We start from the raw sequence: 18,992 nt of genomic DNA, 5'->3' as shown, positions 1-18,992 counted from the left end.
AGACAAATGTGCTATGAAACACCATTAAATATAAGAAGCTGTCATATATGGGACTTACCGAGAGAAAGGCTTGCACAATGTCAGCTTTGATCGAGCTCAGAGGTTTGTCCTGGATCACTACGAAGATCTGCTCTTCTTTCTCCAAATTGATGAAATTCCCAAACCAAGATTTTTTCGCAAGTCTAAAAAAAAAAAAAGGAAGCACAACCAAACACGAAGTAAGAAAACACCTTCAATGTTTTAAACGCAGACTAGAATAAAATATGAGGACACCACAAACATATCAAACGAATGATGCATCACAATAACAATCATTTGAAATACTGAGCAAAACGTGCCACACTGTACACGCCATGCCTTTTAAGAGACAGTAAAATCAACCTGTCAAGTTGTACATGAGTAAATTTGCACCCTTCAAAAAAACGAGGCCAGGAGAAAAAAAAACACTCTTAAAGTACAGTGAAATCATCACCCGAGCGCTTCCTTTGACAGATCTCGTCTGTGGTAAATAAGGCATTTCACGCAAACATAGTTTCTGACATTTGCAGAACTCAAGCTCAGTCATGGTGTAATGCTGAACACATCAAGACAGCTGTGGACCAACACACACACACACACACACACACACACACACACCACGTGATGAAAAAAAAAGATTCATTTTGAATTCGCTGCTAATAGAAGAGCTAAGAAAATGGTTCAATGAGATCAAACTAAATTCAGATTTGATACAATAAATAAAACTGCATGAAAAACTAAATAAAACAAACACCCTACTGTGAATCCATTTAATAAACTTCCCGTTATGGAAAGGGATTGACAGCTTAGATTGACAGCCAAGAACTGCAGAAAGATGAGTGAGAAAAGTGCTCCTGCTTTTCTATTAAAAGAAAGCCTTAAGGGAAGTCAGTCACAGGCCTTTGGTTTGAGGTCTGAAGACTGGTGCATGGCTCATTTCTCCGCCCCTCTTGAACTGTGGAGCATGCTGGGATTTTGCCACAGAGCATGCTTATCTAGGACAGCCTGAAGCCAGCACGGCATGGACCTGCTCGCTCGAAAAGCAGACGAGACAACGTGAACCCTGCTTTTAAAACTGCTGGATGGCCCAGCAGTGGCAAGTAGCCATGAAGTTAAGTAAGTGGAACAAAAACACTTTTACATTTTAAAGTAGAACAGCAAGTTCCTCATAATTACACCATTAATAAACGACAGGAAAGATGGGGGGGAATGTATAAGATTATAAAAACTTTTATTTCGGTTCAGGTTTAAAACTGGCTTAAAGCTTAAAGTTTTAATAATGAGAAAAATAATTCTAAAGCGAGTCAGGCATGACCAGCAAGGTTGCCAGGTCCACAAATTTCCCTGCTGCACAGGATACCAATGCATAATAATCTGTTCTATATTCTTAATCCACACCCTGGTTTAAATCACAAGCATGAAGCATCAAATAAAGATAAATCATTAATCAACTGTAAGACAAAGAAACTAAGGGATGTACGAGGAACTAAGAACCAAGAATTGAGAACACGGGACCAAGAAAATTAGGCTCAGTAACAAATATGAATGAATGAATGAATGAATGAGACAAAGCAATGACAGGTCAGGGGACAAAAAACAAGACTCAAATCACAACAAAGTCATAAATCACAGTAAAATGTCAATGTAAACAGTATTTGTCAAGCCAAAGAAAATGATTTATGACACTTCTGGCTTGCTTGGGTTTGTAGGAGCTTATTGTGTATTGGCAAAAATTGACAATACTATTAAGACATCTCATAATACTAGAGCATTTAGGACCTTGCTTGAGGAAAAGTGCATTGTTTTAATACTGATTCATTTATTTCTTTTTACATATAACGTGAAACTGTACTACAAAGTGTGAATTTGCAGATGCAATAAAATAACCTGCGTAAAATTTGGACATTACGGATGATATAAAAATGAATAAATAACAGAAATGAAATTCTCTAGTTTTAGGAAATCATACTGTGAAAGCTACACTGACCTAAATGCATTCATTATAGCAAACACTTCAAATCCTGCTCATTTAACAGACATAATCCTTCACTGGCTCGGCTTTTTTGTAGTTTTAATGAAGTTCGCATATATTTTACACACAAAAAAACAGAGAAATTTGTGTGTAAGTGTTTTAAACTTACTCAGGGGAAGACTCTGGCGTCAGACTGGACATTTCCTCTTGGGTCGGTACTGCAAAGAGCCATAAAGGCACAATGAAGCATAAACCAAATCATCATCTATCATAAATTATGCTAAAGGAGTCCAGGTATTCACCAACGGTAGCTGAAGCGAATGCTGATGAAGCACAGATAATTATTCAAAAGCTTAAGAGATGCTTAATAACCGCTGCAATCAGCGAACCTGATCCTGGCCTCCAGAGAGAGCGAAAGAGACGGGCAGCAGGAGGTTAGCTGCTTATGTTATGTTTCATCACCATCACTACAGATAAAGCAGATAATGGAACACTGAGCAGATCTTAGTCTGTTGATTATAGATCTCAGTCTGGAGAGAAGACACCTGACTAAACAAACCGACGGGGAAATGACTGTAAATCTACAGCGATTGTCTGTTAATTCGCTGTTATGTTTCGTTACATTTGGTTTCGAGGTGCTGCTGTGGTTCAATGCCCTAAACCGATCTGTACACGACCCAAACAGCTGTTTTTGTTTAAGTATGATAATGGGAACAGAGGAGGCGCCACCTTACTCCAATTCAGTTAAATAATTAGCAGAAGTCTGGTCCAGTGCAGTTTTCAGAAACAAACAGAAACAAGTGAATTCATTAACATTATTTAAAGCATTAGTTAACATTATATATGTTGCTCCTGGTTAACTGGTGGACAAATACCTACACAGGCTCGGATCCAACACCAATACACTTGAGCTGATTATCAGCATTTTACTTATAGGAAAAGAATCAACAACGTAAAATTACACCATTGCTGATTATTTTAAAATATCTACATAGATCTTTATTCCTCTTAGACCCCAACAACACTTATATAATTACATACTGTAATTTTCCTTGTTAAAGAGCAAAAGCCTGTAGATATTCTCAGTTTATAGCTACACTTTACCTCATTAAAATAACACACGGTACACAAACATTAATCTCTTCTTGACAATAATTATGCATTTTTTCTTTGTTAAAGAAACGCTTATTTTATATGCATGTTAAAGATCTTTCCATATAATATTTAGTTAAGATTAATAACTTTTAAATCATCGTTAAAGACCCAATTCAATAATCCTGTAATTTTCCTTCTAACTCACAGCAGCTGTTAAAGAAAATGATCAACACATTCTGGCCAATGAGAATTGAGAATTGACCATCAGAAAGAGGGTCATTTTTATAGACAGGTGGAATAAAGATTATTAGGTATGAGGTGTTTATTACTAAAGTTCACTATTAAATTAAGTTATGGTTTTAAATTGTTAAAGAATGCTGTAAATAAAGCTAGTTAATTGAACCTTGATGTGACGTGTTTAATTTGTTAAATTTAACGTGAAATCTCTCACCAGGATATGTTCTTGGCACCAAACCTGGACAATAAAGGAAGGTGTTTTTGAGCTGTTTTGCAAAAATGATCACAATATGTGTTTTCTAGTGCGTCATTCCTCCTACCTTGCAATTTCCTGCGGTGGAAGCGCGGCGAGCCGAGGAAGCTGTTCTTGATGGAGTTGAGTCGCGTCCTCCAGGGCATGCCCCCAATAGAGGGACTGGGGGGTGGTGTGGGACTCGGTGTACCTGCTGGACTCTCCTTGGGCGTGTGCACAGGTGTCCCTTTGGGTGTTGGCAGGGGGCTGGCACGAGGTGAGGGGTGAGGAGTCACCTGTACAGTGGGGATACATTTGCCGTTGTGGTCAGTCGTGGCCAGCGGGTGCAGGTGGTGCAGGCGAATGGGAGAGAGAGGCGGAGCCTGTGAGCGGGGCACTGAAAGCTTGGGGGGCACAGTCAGGGGCGGCCGGCGCACCTTCGGGCTGTTGGGCACAGGGATGGCTGGGGAGATGGAGTGACATGGCGTGGATGGCGTGGATGGCTCAGACTTGGCAGTCAGAGGTGTGGCCAAGGTGTTTGGAAGTGGGTTTGATCTAGTGCTCTGTAGGGGCTTTTCTGACCCTTTGGGCTTAGCTGGAAGCGTCTGAGTTTTGTTGTTTTGTGCTGAGTTTTGTGCCCCCGTGCCTGGCTGGAAGGTGCCATTGAGCCTTGGGGTGTGGTTGGGTGACCGCATGAGCTCCGAGGATTGCGGGGGGATGAAAAAGCGTCGTACAGGCTGGGTAGAGCGCATGCACCGAAAAACGGCAGCCGCATCACACACCCCGCAGCCCACAAACACACACACACACCATACATAAGTCCGAGATTTGCACGCACCACAGCACAGGCACGCGCACCAACCGCACACAAGGATGGACGGTGGACGAGGCAGCGGTGTTGAGTGCGGGAGGGAGAGTGCAGAAAGAAAGAAAGAAAAAAAACATGCCATTAGCACAACCAGCCAAGAGGCAGCAAGAAAATGTGGAAATAAAATGTGCAGTGTTCTCAAAGCAAAAGCAACCACAATAACAAAATAAAAGGAAGCTCTGGTTGGAAGCTTTGTTGGAAAATTGCCAGAAGTGGCTGAGCAAGCAGGAAATGGACACGTGCCACATGTGAGAGATATTAGGATGAGTCAATTGTTTGCGCTATTGTCAGAATTGTTCGGTATAAATAATTTTGCGTTCTTGTAGCTCATCCAGATGTGCACAAGTATAATCAGAATAGCTCAAATAAATCAAATTATCATTCATTCACAACAATAGCGCCACCCTCTTAAAATGACCACTTAAACTCAGGGCCATTAAAGTGCAGAGCCGAGCACAGAGCTGTGATGCTGCTGCTTAGGGAATGATATGAAGATGTTGTGGAGCTTAATATTCTAAACTGAGGATATCCATTTATTTCTTTTTTTTCCAAAAATGAACTGGTATTTGTTAACACTTCATGTGTAAGGAGTGAAATATTAGACATAAAATCATAGCTAATAATTAACATCTCATTTGTGTTTGATCGTATTCTCATTCTTACCTTGGACTGTAGGTTTTATTTATTAATAGATACAGTTTCTGCAAAACTACAGAATAATTAGTCACTAATAAACTGATTCCAATGTGATGAAGCGTACGGTGAAGACAGTCAAACAAATATTGCTAAAAATCCAGGTTGGGTTTTGAGTGTGAAAGAAAGCCAATATGTGTAAATGTTTTCAAGATGGATAGCAAAACATTAAGAGTTAAAAGTCTGAAATAATAAGATAAGGTAAGAATATCCACCATTCCATCCTTTTCTGCACCACTTTTCCTGCACAGGGTCATGGCGAGTCTGGAGTTTATCCCTGGTGACTCGGCACAAGACGTGGAACACAGTGGATAGGGTCCCCTCTCATTACAGTGCACAATCAAACACATTCGGACAATTTAATGATGCCAATGCACGTATTTGGACTGGGGGAGGAAAGTGGAGGAAACCCTGAAGCACCGGGAGAACATGCAAACTCCACATGCGCATGGTGGAGACAGGAATCAAACCCCCAGCCCTGAAGATAGGAGGCAAGTGATGGATTGCAATTACGAATATGAGAACATTAAATATAGCACTAATAAGCTGGGAGTTCACTATGATGCACATTCGTTAGCTATGAATTATTGTCTTCTATATGACAAACTGAAGGAACTCACTGTGAATAGAACTCACTCAGAGAACTGGCATATTTCTGGTCTACTATCAATGTAAACATCTGCAATTGTGTAAATCAGAAAAATTTCTGTGGTAGTTTTTGAAACGGCATTAAAACATTTTGCTGAGATCACTGGCTGAGATACAAGTGTTGAGAGCTTGACTGCTGGACTCAAAGGCCTTCTGCCCTACATAGTTCTCACACACACAAAAAAAACTTCTTCAGACACCATTCGTCAAGAGAGTAAATAAAGTTCTGTCTGAGTTTGGATAATGTTTGAGACTAGAATATTTGATCAGGCCAGCCTCAAAGCAGGGGTTAGGATAAATCCTGCTGGCATTTAGCCTGTGCAATTCGCAGACAGCATACTGGAAGGTCTTAGCGGTGGATTTGTAAATGGTTATGCGGTTCAAACAAGTCAACTGTAAAAGCTCTACTGTAAGTAAAGAAAGGAGGATTTTCAGATTTTACCAAGCCATTAGCAGCTTCAAATATCCCAGAGCTACAATCCTCTAAATAAGGAAGAGATTCCAGCTAATTATGCTGAGCATCACTGTGCAATTGCACTAGCAGTTAGCACTAGACTATTAGTATCGGCAGGCTGCAATTTGACTGCAGCTCCGGTGTTTTAAATTAAATCGTGGACCTTGAGTGTGGCTAATAAGCTATACTATTTGGAGGCTGGCTTTGAAGCTGCTGACATGTTTTGCATAATTAAAGGCACTCGGTTTGGCTAACCTATAGTATCATTTCCTTTCCTTTTGTAGATGATGATAATTGGCTTCAGGCCTTGCCCTAAATTGAAAGAAAATCAACTAATAAGTGTTCCTTCTAAGGCTGCCGATGCAGGCATCATGATTCATTTTTGAAAAGGAATTCAAGTGATTTGCTAATACACAATTAACGCTGCTGTGGATTTTAACGTCACTAACATTTATATTTATTTACATTCTGTAGCTAGCTATACAGCTCATACCGCACTGTCGTGAGTGGCCCTTTATAGGAAAAATGTCTGGCGGTGATTTGAGACAAACCCGGAGACTTACCCGTGGACTGCTGAGGGGACTGGTGGACAAACCAGATGAAGCACCACTGATAGACCGTGACCTAACAAAACACACAGATTCATTAAATCATAATGCAACATAAGCATAATTATCTATGTCAGATTCCTTTTAAAGGGGCAGTTTGTTATATTTAAAGGTCTCTGCTGCCTTGTGCAATGCAATGCTTCTTCCACCTAAACTACATACTGTATGTATACATTACATAGTGTATATGTAACTATGCATTTCTGTTCTGACTGTGTGTGGAACTTATTTCTGGGCCAGAAATAATGTAGATAATAATAATAATAATAATAATAATAATAATAATAATAATAATAATAATAATAAATACAAAAATAATAATAGCAATGACATGGCAATAAGACAAATCTCAGTTATTCTGTGATGTCTAAAATGTAGTGATTGTTTTCATGTTGAAACAAATGTACAAACTGCCCCTTTAAGCATCGATATTTTGAACAAATCTGCTGCTGTTTCCAAATGTGTCTTGAATCCGAGGGAGGATTTCTTTCAAGAGCTTGCCAATATTGTGTAATGATCCCTGCATAACGATATTGAAGCTTGTCAAGTTAATTGGCTTCTGCTGCTTACTGCTTAAAAAATGTAAACCTTATCTCACTGCTTAAAAGTATTTTAATCTCCAGAGCTGTTTCATACCGTATCAACATGCAGTCAGTGAGACTGTTTACCGCATGCAGCTTATCATGTTGTCCAATCGTTTACAAATAACTACTCCTGAGGAACCGTATATATTCTAAAAGATACTGTGAAATGAGAAAATCCTTCGCCTTTATCTTTTTCCTTGCTCCCTCTTTTACCACATAGAGTATTGGGCGGCGTGCATAATCGAGTCTATCGAACATCTGAAGCGTAACTGGCCGTGAAGGTAAAATTATTAACCGTAATACAAAACTAAAACAGTTAATCATCATTTAATGCATCAACACACCCTCATGTGCCGTTATTCTACTCTGAGGAAAGATCTGATCCATAAATTGATCAATCACATGTTACTTAAACACACATTATCCTACAGTATAGGCTCAAAATGGGTTTGTTCATTCAGGCAGAAAATCACGACACTGAAAACATTTGGTCTCGATGCTACTGAACACTGACGTTCATTTCCTCCCTCTATGTTTCATTTAATTAGCCACAAGTGACACAACACACAATTTGAGACATTAGAGCACGTGGGGAAGCAACACATTTGATTAGGCTGGGAGTGAGGAAAACAGTAAGGACACACACACACACACACACACAAGAGGAAAGCAATTATAGGAGGAAAGATAAACCTCCATGGCTAAGAGAAATAGCGGCTTTTCTACTATCTACTGACAAAGAGTTGAAAGAGAGAAAGAGAGAAAAAAACTACAGCTCTATCTCTACATAAAAGTCTATTAGATGAGAGGATTCCTAGCTGTTAACTCGAAAAGGAAATAAGCGCGCTAAAGATGCAGTGGAGTTTTTCAAGAAAAAAAAAAGAAATTCTAAAAGATTCATTTTAATGCAAAACATGATCAAGCTGTTTTTAAACTAAAGTCTCTAAGCGTACTTTAGATCTTCATAAAAAATAACAACGTTTGGTGGATTAATGAAGTATTCAGCATCAGGAACGGCTCGAAATGTAATGCCTTGTACTCACAACTCATTAATTCATTTAACCCATTCACGCGTCAGTGTTTGTGCGGCGCAAATCTCTGTCTCGCGGCTGGACACACACTTACTGCAGCAGTGAGACAGACGCAAACAAACACCGAAGGGAGAAAAGTGCAGGTAGAGAAACAGAGGACTAAGAAAATTAACCTCACTTTTTTGGATTCGATCATACGACAAAAAAAAAAAAAAGCCAGACATCAAACGAAAACATGAAAGGCACCAGAAGGAAGATAAGATGCGTTTGATGTTTGTGGAAGAAGCCAGAGGGGAACAGCTTTGCCAAAACTGAGGGGACAATTCAGAGAAAATAAGGATCTCTTATTCGTTCCAATTTGCCCTATTTCTGTAAAAGTTAATCTCTATTCGTTAGAGGAACAGTGCTACTGAAAGAAAAAGAAGCTCTCTAATGCACGCTCTGTACGATCTACAACCCTCACCTCAAAATCTCAGCCCTGGATTAAACAAAGATCAATTCAATGTCGCTTTAAAAAAACAAAAACAAAACAAAACAAAAAAAATACACTGCATCTTTAGAGCTGAAGAGAAAAGACTGATGCTGATTTCTACCTTTCTTGTTTGCTTCGCACTTTGGGGTTGGCATCTGAAATATCCAGGCTTTTACTGAAAACTGATTTACTACAGCAGGACAGAAAGAACAGAGAGGATAATTACAGCACTATCCTAAGCTACTTGTATAATTACTGCTCTCTTCTAGAACATGCTGTGACTTCATATAGCACACAGGCCCACCGCTGTAAACGTTTTTCTCATCCGAGTGGCAGTCGTTCTGGCAAAATCGTTACGGTGGCAGCGGGAAATCAGAGTGAGAGTTATGGAAACACGGAAAGATGAATCAAATCAAATGACATAAAGACAAATAAAAAGGATCACGAAGGCTACAGCATAGAGGTAGAGTTAAAGTTTTATGGGTTATTCTTCATCTTTATGCCATTTTTTATTGTTTTAACATTGCAGAGCCCAACAGGATGTGCTAAACCCAAGGATGTCCTCTGTGACCTTTACGTATTATCAGGGCGTTTCTAGTGTATTCTCTAATACCTCTGTCCATGCTGGTTCATGTCGATAGCTCGTCGTACAGGCACAGGAGATCCTCCCTCTGTTACGCTCAGTACTTCCATAGATTTACGCTCAGGTCTCCTCTTGTTATGTCTGGTCAGCAGAGGAGAGTCCACCCGCTTCCTTGGAGGATCTGTAAGAAATGCACGACTCTTTAATCTGGTGCATAATCTGGTAATCAGGAACATATGTGAAACCTGAACACACCCTGAGTGTGAAGGAAGTAAAGCTCATTACCAATCTCATTTCGTGGAGGAAGGTTCTGGTCCTCATGGCTGGGATACCTTTCCTTACGGTCCAGCAAGAGGAAGTAGATCATCTTCTCCTGGTTGTCACTAGAATAAAGAGGAGAAGGTAAAATGTAATTTAGGCAGTGTGGTGCTTCAAGTGGTTAAGGATCTGGGTTGTTGAGCAGAGGATCAGGGTTCAGGTCCCAGCACTGCCAAGCTGCAACCTTTATATGTCTGACTCAACACCCTGACCACAACCTCCAAAGGTGAGATATGGGAATAGAGCTGTAATGTATATGTCACAAACAAATGCCTCATTCATTCAGTGTTTCCTTCTTCCTAATAATCTGTTATGCTGCATGAATCTATAGTCCGGACTGGAAAGATGAGGAGTCACTTCTTCACAATATTTGATGGATTTTTCCGACAACTACATTTGCACATGGATCCACAAAAGTCCACAATAATTCACATTTGGCTAAGAGTAAATATTTCTATGAAAAATTCCAAACATAAAACCTTATACTGGTGTCGTCTTCTATTTTTTGAAAAACAGGGAGGCTTAAATTTCTCTTCAGTCTCTGATATCACTATCAGTGAGTCACATTTCCAGACACTCAACAACATACAGTATCTAACCAACATACTAACTTTGTACCTTTCCATAACTGAGTTTTGTATTTATTTTTTAATTTCTCATAATTAATATTAACATCTTCTCCCTTCTAAATTAACATCTTCTCCCTTCTCTTCACCTCAAATGCAGTCAATCAATCAATCAGCCAAACTCATCTAATGAAGCTAACAATTTTTGTGTGTTTGTGTGTGTGTGTGTGTGTGTGTGTGTGTGTGTGTGTGTGTGTGTGAGAGAGAGAGAGAGAGAGAGAGAGAGAGAGAATATATTACACAAATTGAATACACAAATGATATTGATACTGAATTATATTATGATCTAAAACACAAAATACAATTAAATCTAAATGTTTTAAACTTTTGGCCCCAACATTTGGCATAAACATTCACTTTATCGTTAGCTGCCTTGTAGCTCCAGTGCAAACACATCATGGTTTTTCGAATACGTTTGGGTTAAGACAGTACTCACTCTCTCACTCATTTTCTACCGATTATCCGAACTATTCCCGGGTCACGGGGAGCCTGTGCCTATCTCAGGCGTCATCGGGCATCAAGGCAGGATACACCCTGGACGGAGTGCCAACCCATCGCAGGGCACACACACACACTCTCATTCACTCACACAATCACACACTACGGACAATTTTCCAGAGATGCCAATCAACCTACCATGCATGTCTTTGGACCGGGGGAGGAAACCGGAGTACCCGGAGGAAACCCCCGAGGCACGGGGAGAACATGCAAACTCCACACATACAAGGCAGAGGCGGGAATCAAACCCCCAACCCTGGAGGTGTGAGGCAAACGTGCTAACCACTAAGCCATCGTGCCCCCCGGTTAAGACAGTAATGTAGCTAAATAGTGTTTAAAATTATATTGCTATAAAAACAAAAGGAAACAAAATACTGAACAGAACATTGAAATAAGTACAAATGAACCCATAGGTTTGGGGTGAGAAACTAAATTAATAAAAGATAATAAAGTTTTGAAGAAGCATAACAAGAGTGGTCTGTAAATAGAGATAGTTCTAGTGTGTGATGAATAGAGTTGATATAAATATTTAGAGCTCAGGTAACGGATCAGGGGACATCAGCAGTTTGAAATCAAACCTACGCCAAGATCTCCAGTCTTAAAGGTCCAACCACTAAAAAAAGCTATTTAAGGATCTCTGAGTAAAATCAGGTGCTGGGTGTAGGAACATGGTTACGACAGAGGTTATGAAGTTGCAGGGTTGAGAGAAAAAGCCGACTCATAATCGCAGCCTGACTAAATGACGCCGGATTCGTCCCTCAGCCACGTTATACAGGTGAGTGTGCAAGTGGTAACTGTGGGAGGTTTGGGCCATGAGGGATGAAAGAAGGTGAACAGGCTTCGATAAAGGTGCTGTGGGCTTAATAGCCGTGAGAAACAGAGATATAAAATATTTCTGTGCTTGAATAGAGAGTCTCGAAGAAAATAAAGCTCGTATTTAGAGAAGAGTTGGTGCAAGACTGGAGACGAGACTGAAATAATCCAGGAATACAGTACTGTTTTTTTCTTTCAACCTTATTTATGTTTAATATAGATGTATCTTGTGTGATATTTGTAGAAATCCTTTCTTTTTTTCATTCTGGCTTTTCCATTAAAGATATTTCTGAATTATGCTTTAAAGCCGTGTTCAACGTCAGTCCAACTTTAAAGTCCATGTTCAAATTATGCGAATGATGTGCTTGAAGCTCATCGGTAAAAGCTTTAAAACACAAACAATCTCCCTTTAAATCTGAAATAAACCAGGGATCAAAAAATGTGGACAGAAAAAGAACAACTATAAAATGATTTATATTTATGTAGTTGTTTACTAAGAAATTAATACAGCGTATAAAATAGCACTTGATCCAGCACGGATTATTATTTTGCAGTTATTTTTTATATTTGTAGCATACTGTTATTAAACAGGGAGGCAGATGTATGTCTAGGGAATTTTCTGTGTAAAGTACAAATAAACAGTGGATACGAGGCAAAAACCACACAGAATATAAGCTATACTGAGGCACACATGACAACAAACTGGAACAAATGCTCCCTTGACAGAGAGATGCTGAAAGACTGCCGTTTAAATGGTGATGCTAAACAAGGCATAACCAGACACTGGTGCTAGTGATTAAAAAGGCATATTTATGTAGTTGTTTACTAAGAGTCCCCTGGGATAGATCCCATGCACCGTACCACCCTGTATAGTATGATAGGGTGCATGGGATCTATCCCAGGGAACTCTGGGGCCCAACACAGAGGACACCTTGGACGGAGCGACAACCAATCGCAGGGCACATATTCAAACATTCACACACTACAGACAATTTAGAGATGCCAATCAGCCTACAGTGCATGTCTTTGGCTTGGGTAGGAATCTATAGTGCAGAGATGGAACCCCTGAAGCACAAGGAGAACATGCAAACCCCATACACACACACACACACAGGAAAGAGGGAGGAATCAAACCCACAACCCTGAAGATGTGAGGAAAATGTGCTAATCGCTAAGCGTCTGTGCTCTCTGAGATACTAAATTCATTTAAAACACACAAAAAAAAAGAAAATAAATCAATGTGATAATGTAGATCTGATCTCTTACAGATGAAACGTTGGATTACAACGTGGACAATAAATTAGATTTATTTGACCATCTTTTACTGGGAATTCAGTCTGTGTGATTCCTCATTACGTCCTGATCCCCCCCTCTCCCTGTGTTACTCACTCATCAGACAGCAGGTCTTTCATCAGTTTGTTCTTGTCCCGGAAACAGCCGAGAGAGTGCATGCTCTCCAGCACGTCTGGGTCGATGTCTTCAGCCGAAGGCAGCGTACGGATCGCCACTTTCCGTGGAACGGGCTGCTCCGGCTCCGGCTCGTTCTTCCCCCCACTGCGAACAAACGTACGGAAATGGGAATTGCTTTAATATCACAAGACACAGGATCTTGTGTAATATTAATGCATATTTATACATCTTAACACATTGTTGTTCCTTTCCTTTTTTAATTTAAGTCATTTTTAAAATCCATGGAATGACCATGTTTTGTGTCGTCATACATTTCGAATGCACCCACTAAGCTCTCTGGAAAGGAAAGCATAAGGATAAATGGAGTTAAGTAGTGGTAAGAGGAGACAAAGCGGGCTGTAATGGATGGATGAGAAATGAGAACGCTTGTCAAAGTTGCATCAGCTCATTGAGAGTCTGTGGTCTTTAATAAAGCTCTGAACAGCAGGAGGCAGAGACACACACTGAGCCGCAGGACGCTTACGGCTCTCCCTCAGATATACATGCACACAAACACAAACAATGACATTATTTCTTTTTTCATTACTAAACCTTCCAAGGCCATTTATCACAGCATGCATGCGAACACATAATGGGTCAAAGACAAAAGACAAAAAAAAAAAAACAACAACAAACAAATGGTTTTTGCAATTTCACACAGATTTATGGCAGTACTTAAAACTAATTTAAAGCAATATACTCAATTGGCTCATATCTAATGAGAATGAAACTTCTAAATGGAAAAAAGGAAACTATTTTAACTGAAATTGTCCTAACAAGAACCTCTCAGAAGTAAACAGTGTTTTTTTGTAGTTTTTGTACAGTATAACGGAGCTGCTAAAGCCCATGGAATGACCTGCTAAAGCCTTTCACATACAGGCTCAGTGTTAATGTAGTAAAGTCTTCTATATTTGTTAACTTGTTATATTATAATCAAAAATGACACTGATTAAATGAATTGGTAAAAATGACACCAAGCCACCAATTCTGGATCAGTTGTCTTTGTTTTAAAAAATAACCTACCGGTGCTAAAACTATTTCCTCAGCCCAAACGGCCAGTATTCAGTCTTTCAGATTGGCCGTGTGGGAACTTTTCTACCACCTCGAAGCTGTGAATCTCAGGTTTCACATCAGAACATCACCATCTCAGTGATTTCACATTATCGATGCTGATTAAGCAGAAAAAATAACCAACATATTTTTTGCATTTATTTATTTACTAATTTATTTAGTAATTTATTTATTTATTTTTTGCTTTATACACGTTCACTTCCATCCACAAGATTCTGGAAAGATTATATTTAAAAGGATTTCAAACCTAGACTGTTGTCTATGAAGTGCAATACGCATTTTTTTTTTAAATTGCTTAATCCTGTGATAGCATACAATCACGATATTTACCTTTACGGTATTATTATACTGTGAAAACTTCAAAACTCTACACTTTTAACTAGAATATGCCTTTTAGGATGTTAATATTATTTCTGATGATCTTATTTAGAATCGATTTCTGATCGTGTTCTTAAACAAACAACATAAGATTGCTCAGGAAATATCTCCATATTGAGTAAAAGGTCTGTGAGAGTAATATATTGTAAGATAAGATAAGATGGATTCATACTTACATGTACCATGTGTGCTTCTGTATCTGTTCTAACTGTAATAAAAGAGAAGTCCATCAAAACTGCAGGAAATTTACTTCCACTGGTACTGTAACATTGCATGACTTGCAATTATTTAAAAAAAAAAAAAAAAAGAAAAGAAAGGCTGAAGTCATCTTATGTTGTCAAGCTGTGCCTCCTAATTTCCTCCGTCGACATCCCTGTCTCTGATCTTCAGGGTTTAACTACAAAGACTCAGAGCATAATTAGACTATGGTACTACAGCGAGCACCACGACACAAGCCCACGAGGGTGTAACGTGTCAATGAGAAAGATGGCAACGATATTAAGCCGTGACTTAATAACACCGGGCTAGAAATATGATCCCTGGATATAATGCAGAGGAAACCGGGTGATAAAGCCTGAGTGGCGTTCATTGGGGAGTTTCGGGTTACGAGCTGATTAGAAAACAACAGAAGTCTGACGAGGTATCAGTGGCACTCATGGACTCATCAGCTTGATCAGGGCATGTTATGGAAAGCCCTGCTATCACTGTGAACACATTGTGGAGTGTGTGCCAACGAGGTGCTCGGGGAGTTCAGGCTTTTCCCCAATCTCTGTCAGAGCTTGCACTCGGATTTACCAGACAGAAAACAGAAGAATGTGCTGCGCCATGAATTTTGAACATGTGAATGTTTATTTAAAAAAAAAAAATAGACTTCTTATCGAGTGGCGCAGAGGCTCAATGCTGTTTCCGGGTCCCTGATTTAACCCTTGCTTTTACTGTCTCTGTCTCATGTTCTCCCTACATCTGTTTCCTTTGGGCTCTCCATTTTCATCCCTACCAAGCAAAACACACTGATAGGTGGCTGGACAGCACTGTAACGCTTTACTGTACATTTACAGGTCATCTCTAATAGTATTTCCATAAAACAGTTACATGCTGTATGTTTTACAAAATGGCTGTACATATTTTCTTTCTGCAGTATCATACTGTGGAGACATTACATTCTGAGATTTATTTTTTGCATGTTATAGATTGTATAGATTCTAGGTCCAAAAAATACATTTGAACTCCTCTGCAAGGTTTAACGTTATGTTTGGACCAGACGTTTGGTTCTGTAGTGCAGCTAAACTTGACCTGTCAGTGGGAAGTTAATGAATAAAACCCAGAAATAATTATTTATGTTAACACGATAAGCCGGTGGTGCGTGACTTTGTGTGTTTAAGCTCTTTTTTGATCCTGTATAAGCCCTGTTTCATGCTCAATTTAAAGATGTCAATCAACCTAAAACCCATGTCCATGGACTGAGAGAGGAAACCCAGAGGAAACCCCTGAAGCATAGGGGTACATATAGACTCCACACACAGGGCAGAAGTGGGGATTGACCCATCCCAAGAGTTACAAGGTTAACATGCTAACCATTAAACCCTTGTGTGGATTTGGATCTAGTTATTGAATAATGTGCTCTATAATCAATAACTGAATACAATTCAGGAAATTAAGCAGCTGATATATTACATATCAATTTATATAATATAATATAATATAATATAATATAATATAATATAATATAATATAATATAATATAATACAATATATATATAGGAATTATATTATATTATATTATATTATATTATATTATATTATATTATATTATATTCTATTCTATTCTATTCTATTCTATTCTATTATATATTGTGGTAAATATGAAGTAAAAGCTCCTGATTCTTTGAGTTTTATGTTCTGGATTTGTTTATTAAACTGTTTCAGCAGCACATCCACTTCCAGTTCCAATAATACATTTATTTTCTAAATCCAATACCATTTCTTGCTTTTTGTTACAGGATCCTCTATAAAAATGTGGTTTCTCTCTTATCTGACACAACGTTTTCTTTCACTATTGGCCTGATACAGATACTGGGTATCGGCTCGGTGCTATCTCTACCTGTAGCTTCTGCATCACTCACAATCACATGTTAGACTATGACAAAGATAAGTTTGGTTGAGTAACTGACAAACCAAAAAGCACAGAGAGCATTCAGCTCTGCTCATGGCTAAACCGCTGACACAGTGCTATTATTTCTGATCAGTCAGTCACGGGTCCGTAAAGACAGATCTATTAGATATTCCTCTCGAAGGGAAAAGGACAGGGACTTTTCAAAGAGCCGGTATTAAGATAAGCTCATAAACCCTTAGGCCTTCTGCCATGAAAGACAGAACGAGAAAGAGAAATGGAGAGAGAGTCTGTCATGCTGAATCGCATTAGTTCTGCTGGGTGTTTACCTGAATTGGCATCGACCAAACCCAGACTCAGACTGGAAATAAGATCAACACAGTGAAGCATCACACCAGGAGTGCAGGTACTGTATGTGTGTGTGTGTTTACTTGTGTCTGTGTGTTTCTGTGTGTTTGGAAAGATCCCGCTGAGACTGTGTATAAAGTGTGCTCAGTACTGTCACCACCTGCGAGTCTTGAATGCATCTGATATAAAGAAACATCGATGCTGGAATAAAAACTCTACTGTAATGCATTTTGGGATCGAACAGAAACATTTAAAGGAAACACAATTCATTTCCTGTCAGCTGGATTGAGACTGAGGATACATCTCCCAGAAAGAAACATCCTGTCACCTAAAACATCTAGCATTGCCGGGAACCCAGCAACAAAAAAGTAACTCCAGTCATTTTAAATCAGTGTGATCAGATCTCTAATCTTACACAACTGCACATTGTACTTTTAGCTATTCACAATTTTTTGACCAGTTTCCACCCTGGGAAGTGTCTAACAGTCTAGTATTTATCCGTCCCGCTAAGATTTTGCTAACTCCACAATATTTGGAAATTTTGCAATTTTTCAACAGCTTTTCTGCACATTTGGTCCAAGACGTCTCATGTGAACAACGTTCACTGACCCAAAGTTCTCAAAGTACAGCTATTATAGGAAGTAATTACATACTGTATGCGTCTTCACTGGTAGGAGTTTAAAAAAAGAATCATGTGCTTGCAAATCTGATTAATTCAAGTAGTTTTCCTCAAAAAAAAAAAAAATCTGATTATGATTTAGACGAGATGTTCTACAGAGCTTAGACTAACCGTGAGTCTTTTGGCCGCGTTCACTTCGATCATTCCCCTCAGCAGGTTCTGGCAGTCAGGAGGGATAAAGTGAGGCATATGGAAGACTCCCAGCTTCACCTTCTCCAGCAGGTTCCTCAGGTTGTCGTCGTCGAACGGCAGAGCACCCTGGATACACACACAAGATCGCAAAGGATGAAAGAAGACAAACAAAGCACGTATCGTACACAAGTAAGACATGCAGAAACGTCCGAGACGTATTTATCAAAGTCAATAGAATGAGACTTGTTTGCCAAACAGAGACAATTAGCACGGTTTCATGTTGAGCTGACTTTATCTTCTTTATTTCAGCACAGCCGCTGACCCAACACGCACTGCTGTTTAAGTCAAACGATGTGCATGACACGTAGATGTGACAGGCGCCAGGCCCAGTGTAACAGATGATGTAATCAGACAAAAGCTAGCGGCCAATGTCACTAAAACAAAACGCAGATGTCTGGAGAAAAAAAAAAAGAAATATAGCTGCAAGCAGCGATGACGGGCCTTCGCACGTTTGTTCATCGCTATACGGTGCCTTCCAGAAAACAATGCACGGTGGGCAAGTGCATCAAGTGGGTAAATATCAGTGGACTATTTTATGTTGTTACTGACCCATTTGGGGACTGTAGGTAAATGAAACCCCACATTTTAGACAAACGGGGGCGCTAGTGAGCCACTTAAGAGACACACCTTTGTCTGACCTTTTTGTCCACACTTAACAGCCGACAAATGTGATGTATGTGTCAAATTTCAAGTTAATCTAAGCACGCCAAAAGACTTAAATATGCCTGAAAAAGAAAGTAAAGTTTGACACGTTACCATGAGAACAGTGTTTGAGATATCAAAAATCCGTTCGCAATTTCGCATCTGCAATATCTCTGCACCATGTTGGCCAAGTCTGGTCTCAATTGCATGAATCCCCTAGGAGGAGTATTTAAAAGTTTACTGCATGAAGCTGACAAAAAATCCACCTTTGTGACTGACACACTTCCTGGGGCCTGTTGGTGGCGCTATACCTGGGACTCACAATAAGCACATAGATGCGATCGGAATCCTTGGCCGAACATACACACCGCGT

At 39.5% G+C, this 18,992-nt stretch overlaps 1 protein-coding gene across 3 annotated transcripts in view; it reads right to left on the bottom strand.

Moving 5' to 3' along the window:
• The window catches only part of brsk2b (BR serine/threonine kinase 2b), a 150,809-nt gene that overhangs the window by 10,892 nt on the left and 120,925 nt on the right, over positions 1–18,992 (bottom strand). For all 3 annotated transcript variants that reach the window (XM_060859301.1, XM_060859299.1, XM_060859300.1), the window contains exons 8-16: positions 17,897–18,043; positions 14,825–14,856; positions 13,140–13,304; positions 9,781–9,878; positions 9,526–9,676; positions 6,781–6,841; positions 3,643–3,850; positions 2,160–2,208; positions 59–182 (exon numbers count right to left, since the gene is read on the bottom strand). In XM_060859301.1, the coding sequence (XP_060715284.1) occupies positions 59–182; positions 2,160–2,208; positions 3,643–3,850; positions 6,781–6,841; positions 9,526–9,676; positions 9,781–9,878; positions 13,140–13,304; positions 14,825–14,856; positions 17,897–18,043 (1,035 nt within the window). The remainder of the gene's footprint in view (positions 1–58; positions 183–2,159; positions 2,209–3,642; positions 3,851–6,780; positions 6,842–9,525; positions 9,677–9,780; positions 9,879–13,139; positions 13,305–14,824; positions 14,857–17,896; positions 18,044–18,992) is intronic.

The sequence above is a fragment of the Tachysurus vachellii genome, chromosome 23 (genome assembly GCF_030014155.1).
Source record: "Tachysurus vachellii isolate PV-2020 chromosome 23, HZAU_Pvac_v1, whole genome shotgun sequence".
Classification (NCBI taxonomy): Eukaryota; Metazoa; Chordata; class Actinopteri; order Siluriformes; family Bagridae; genus Tachysurus; species Tachysurus vachellii.
This window is presented reverse-complemented; position numbering and strand designations above follow the sequence as displayed.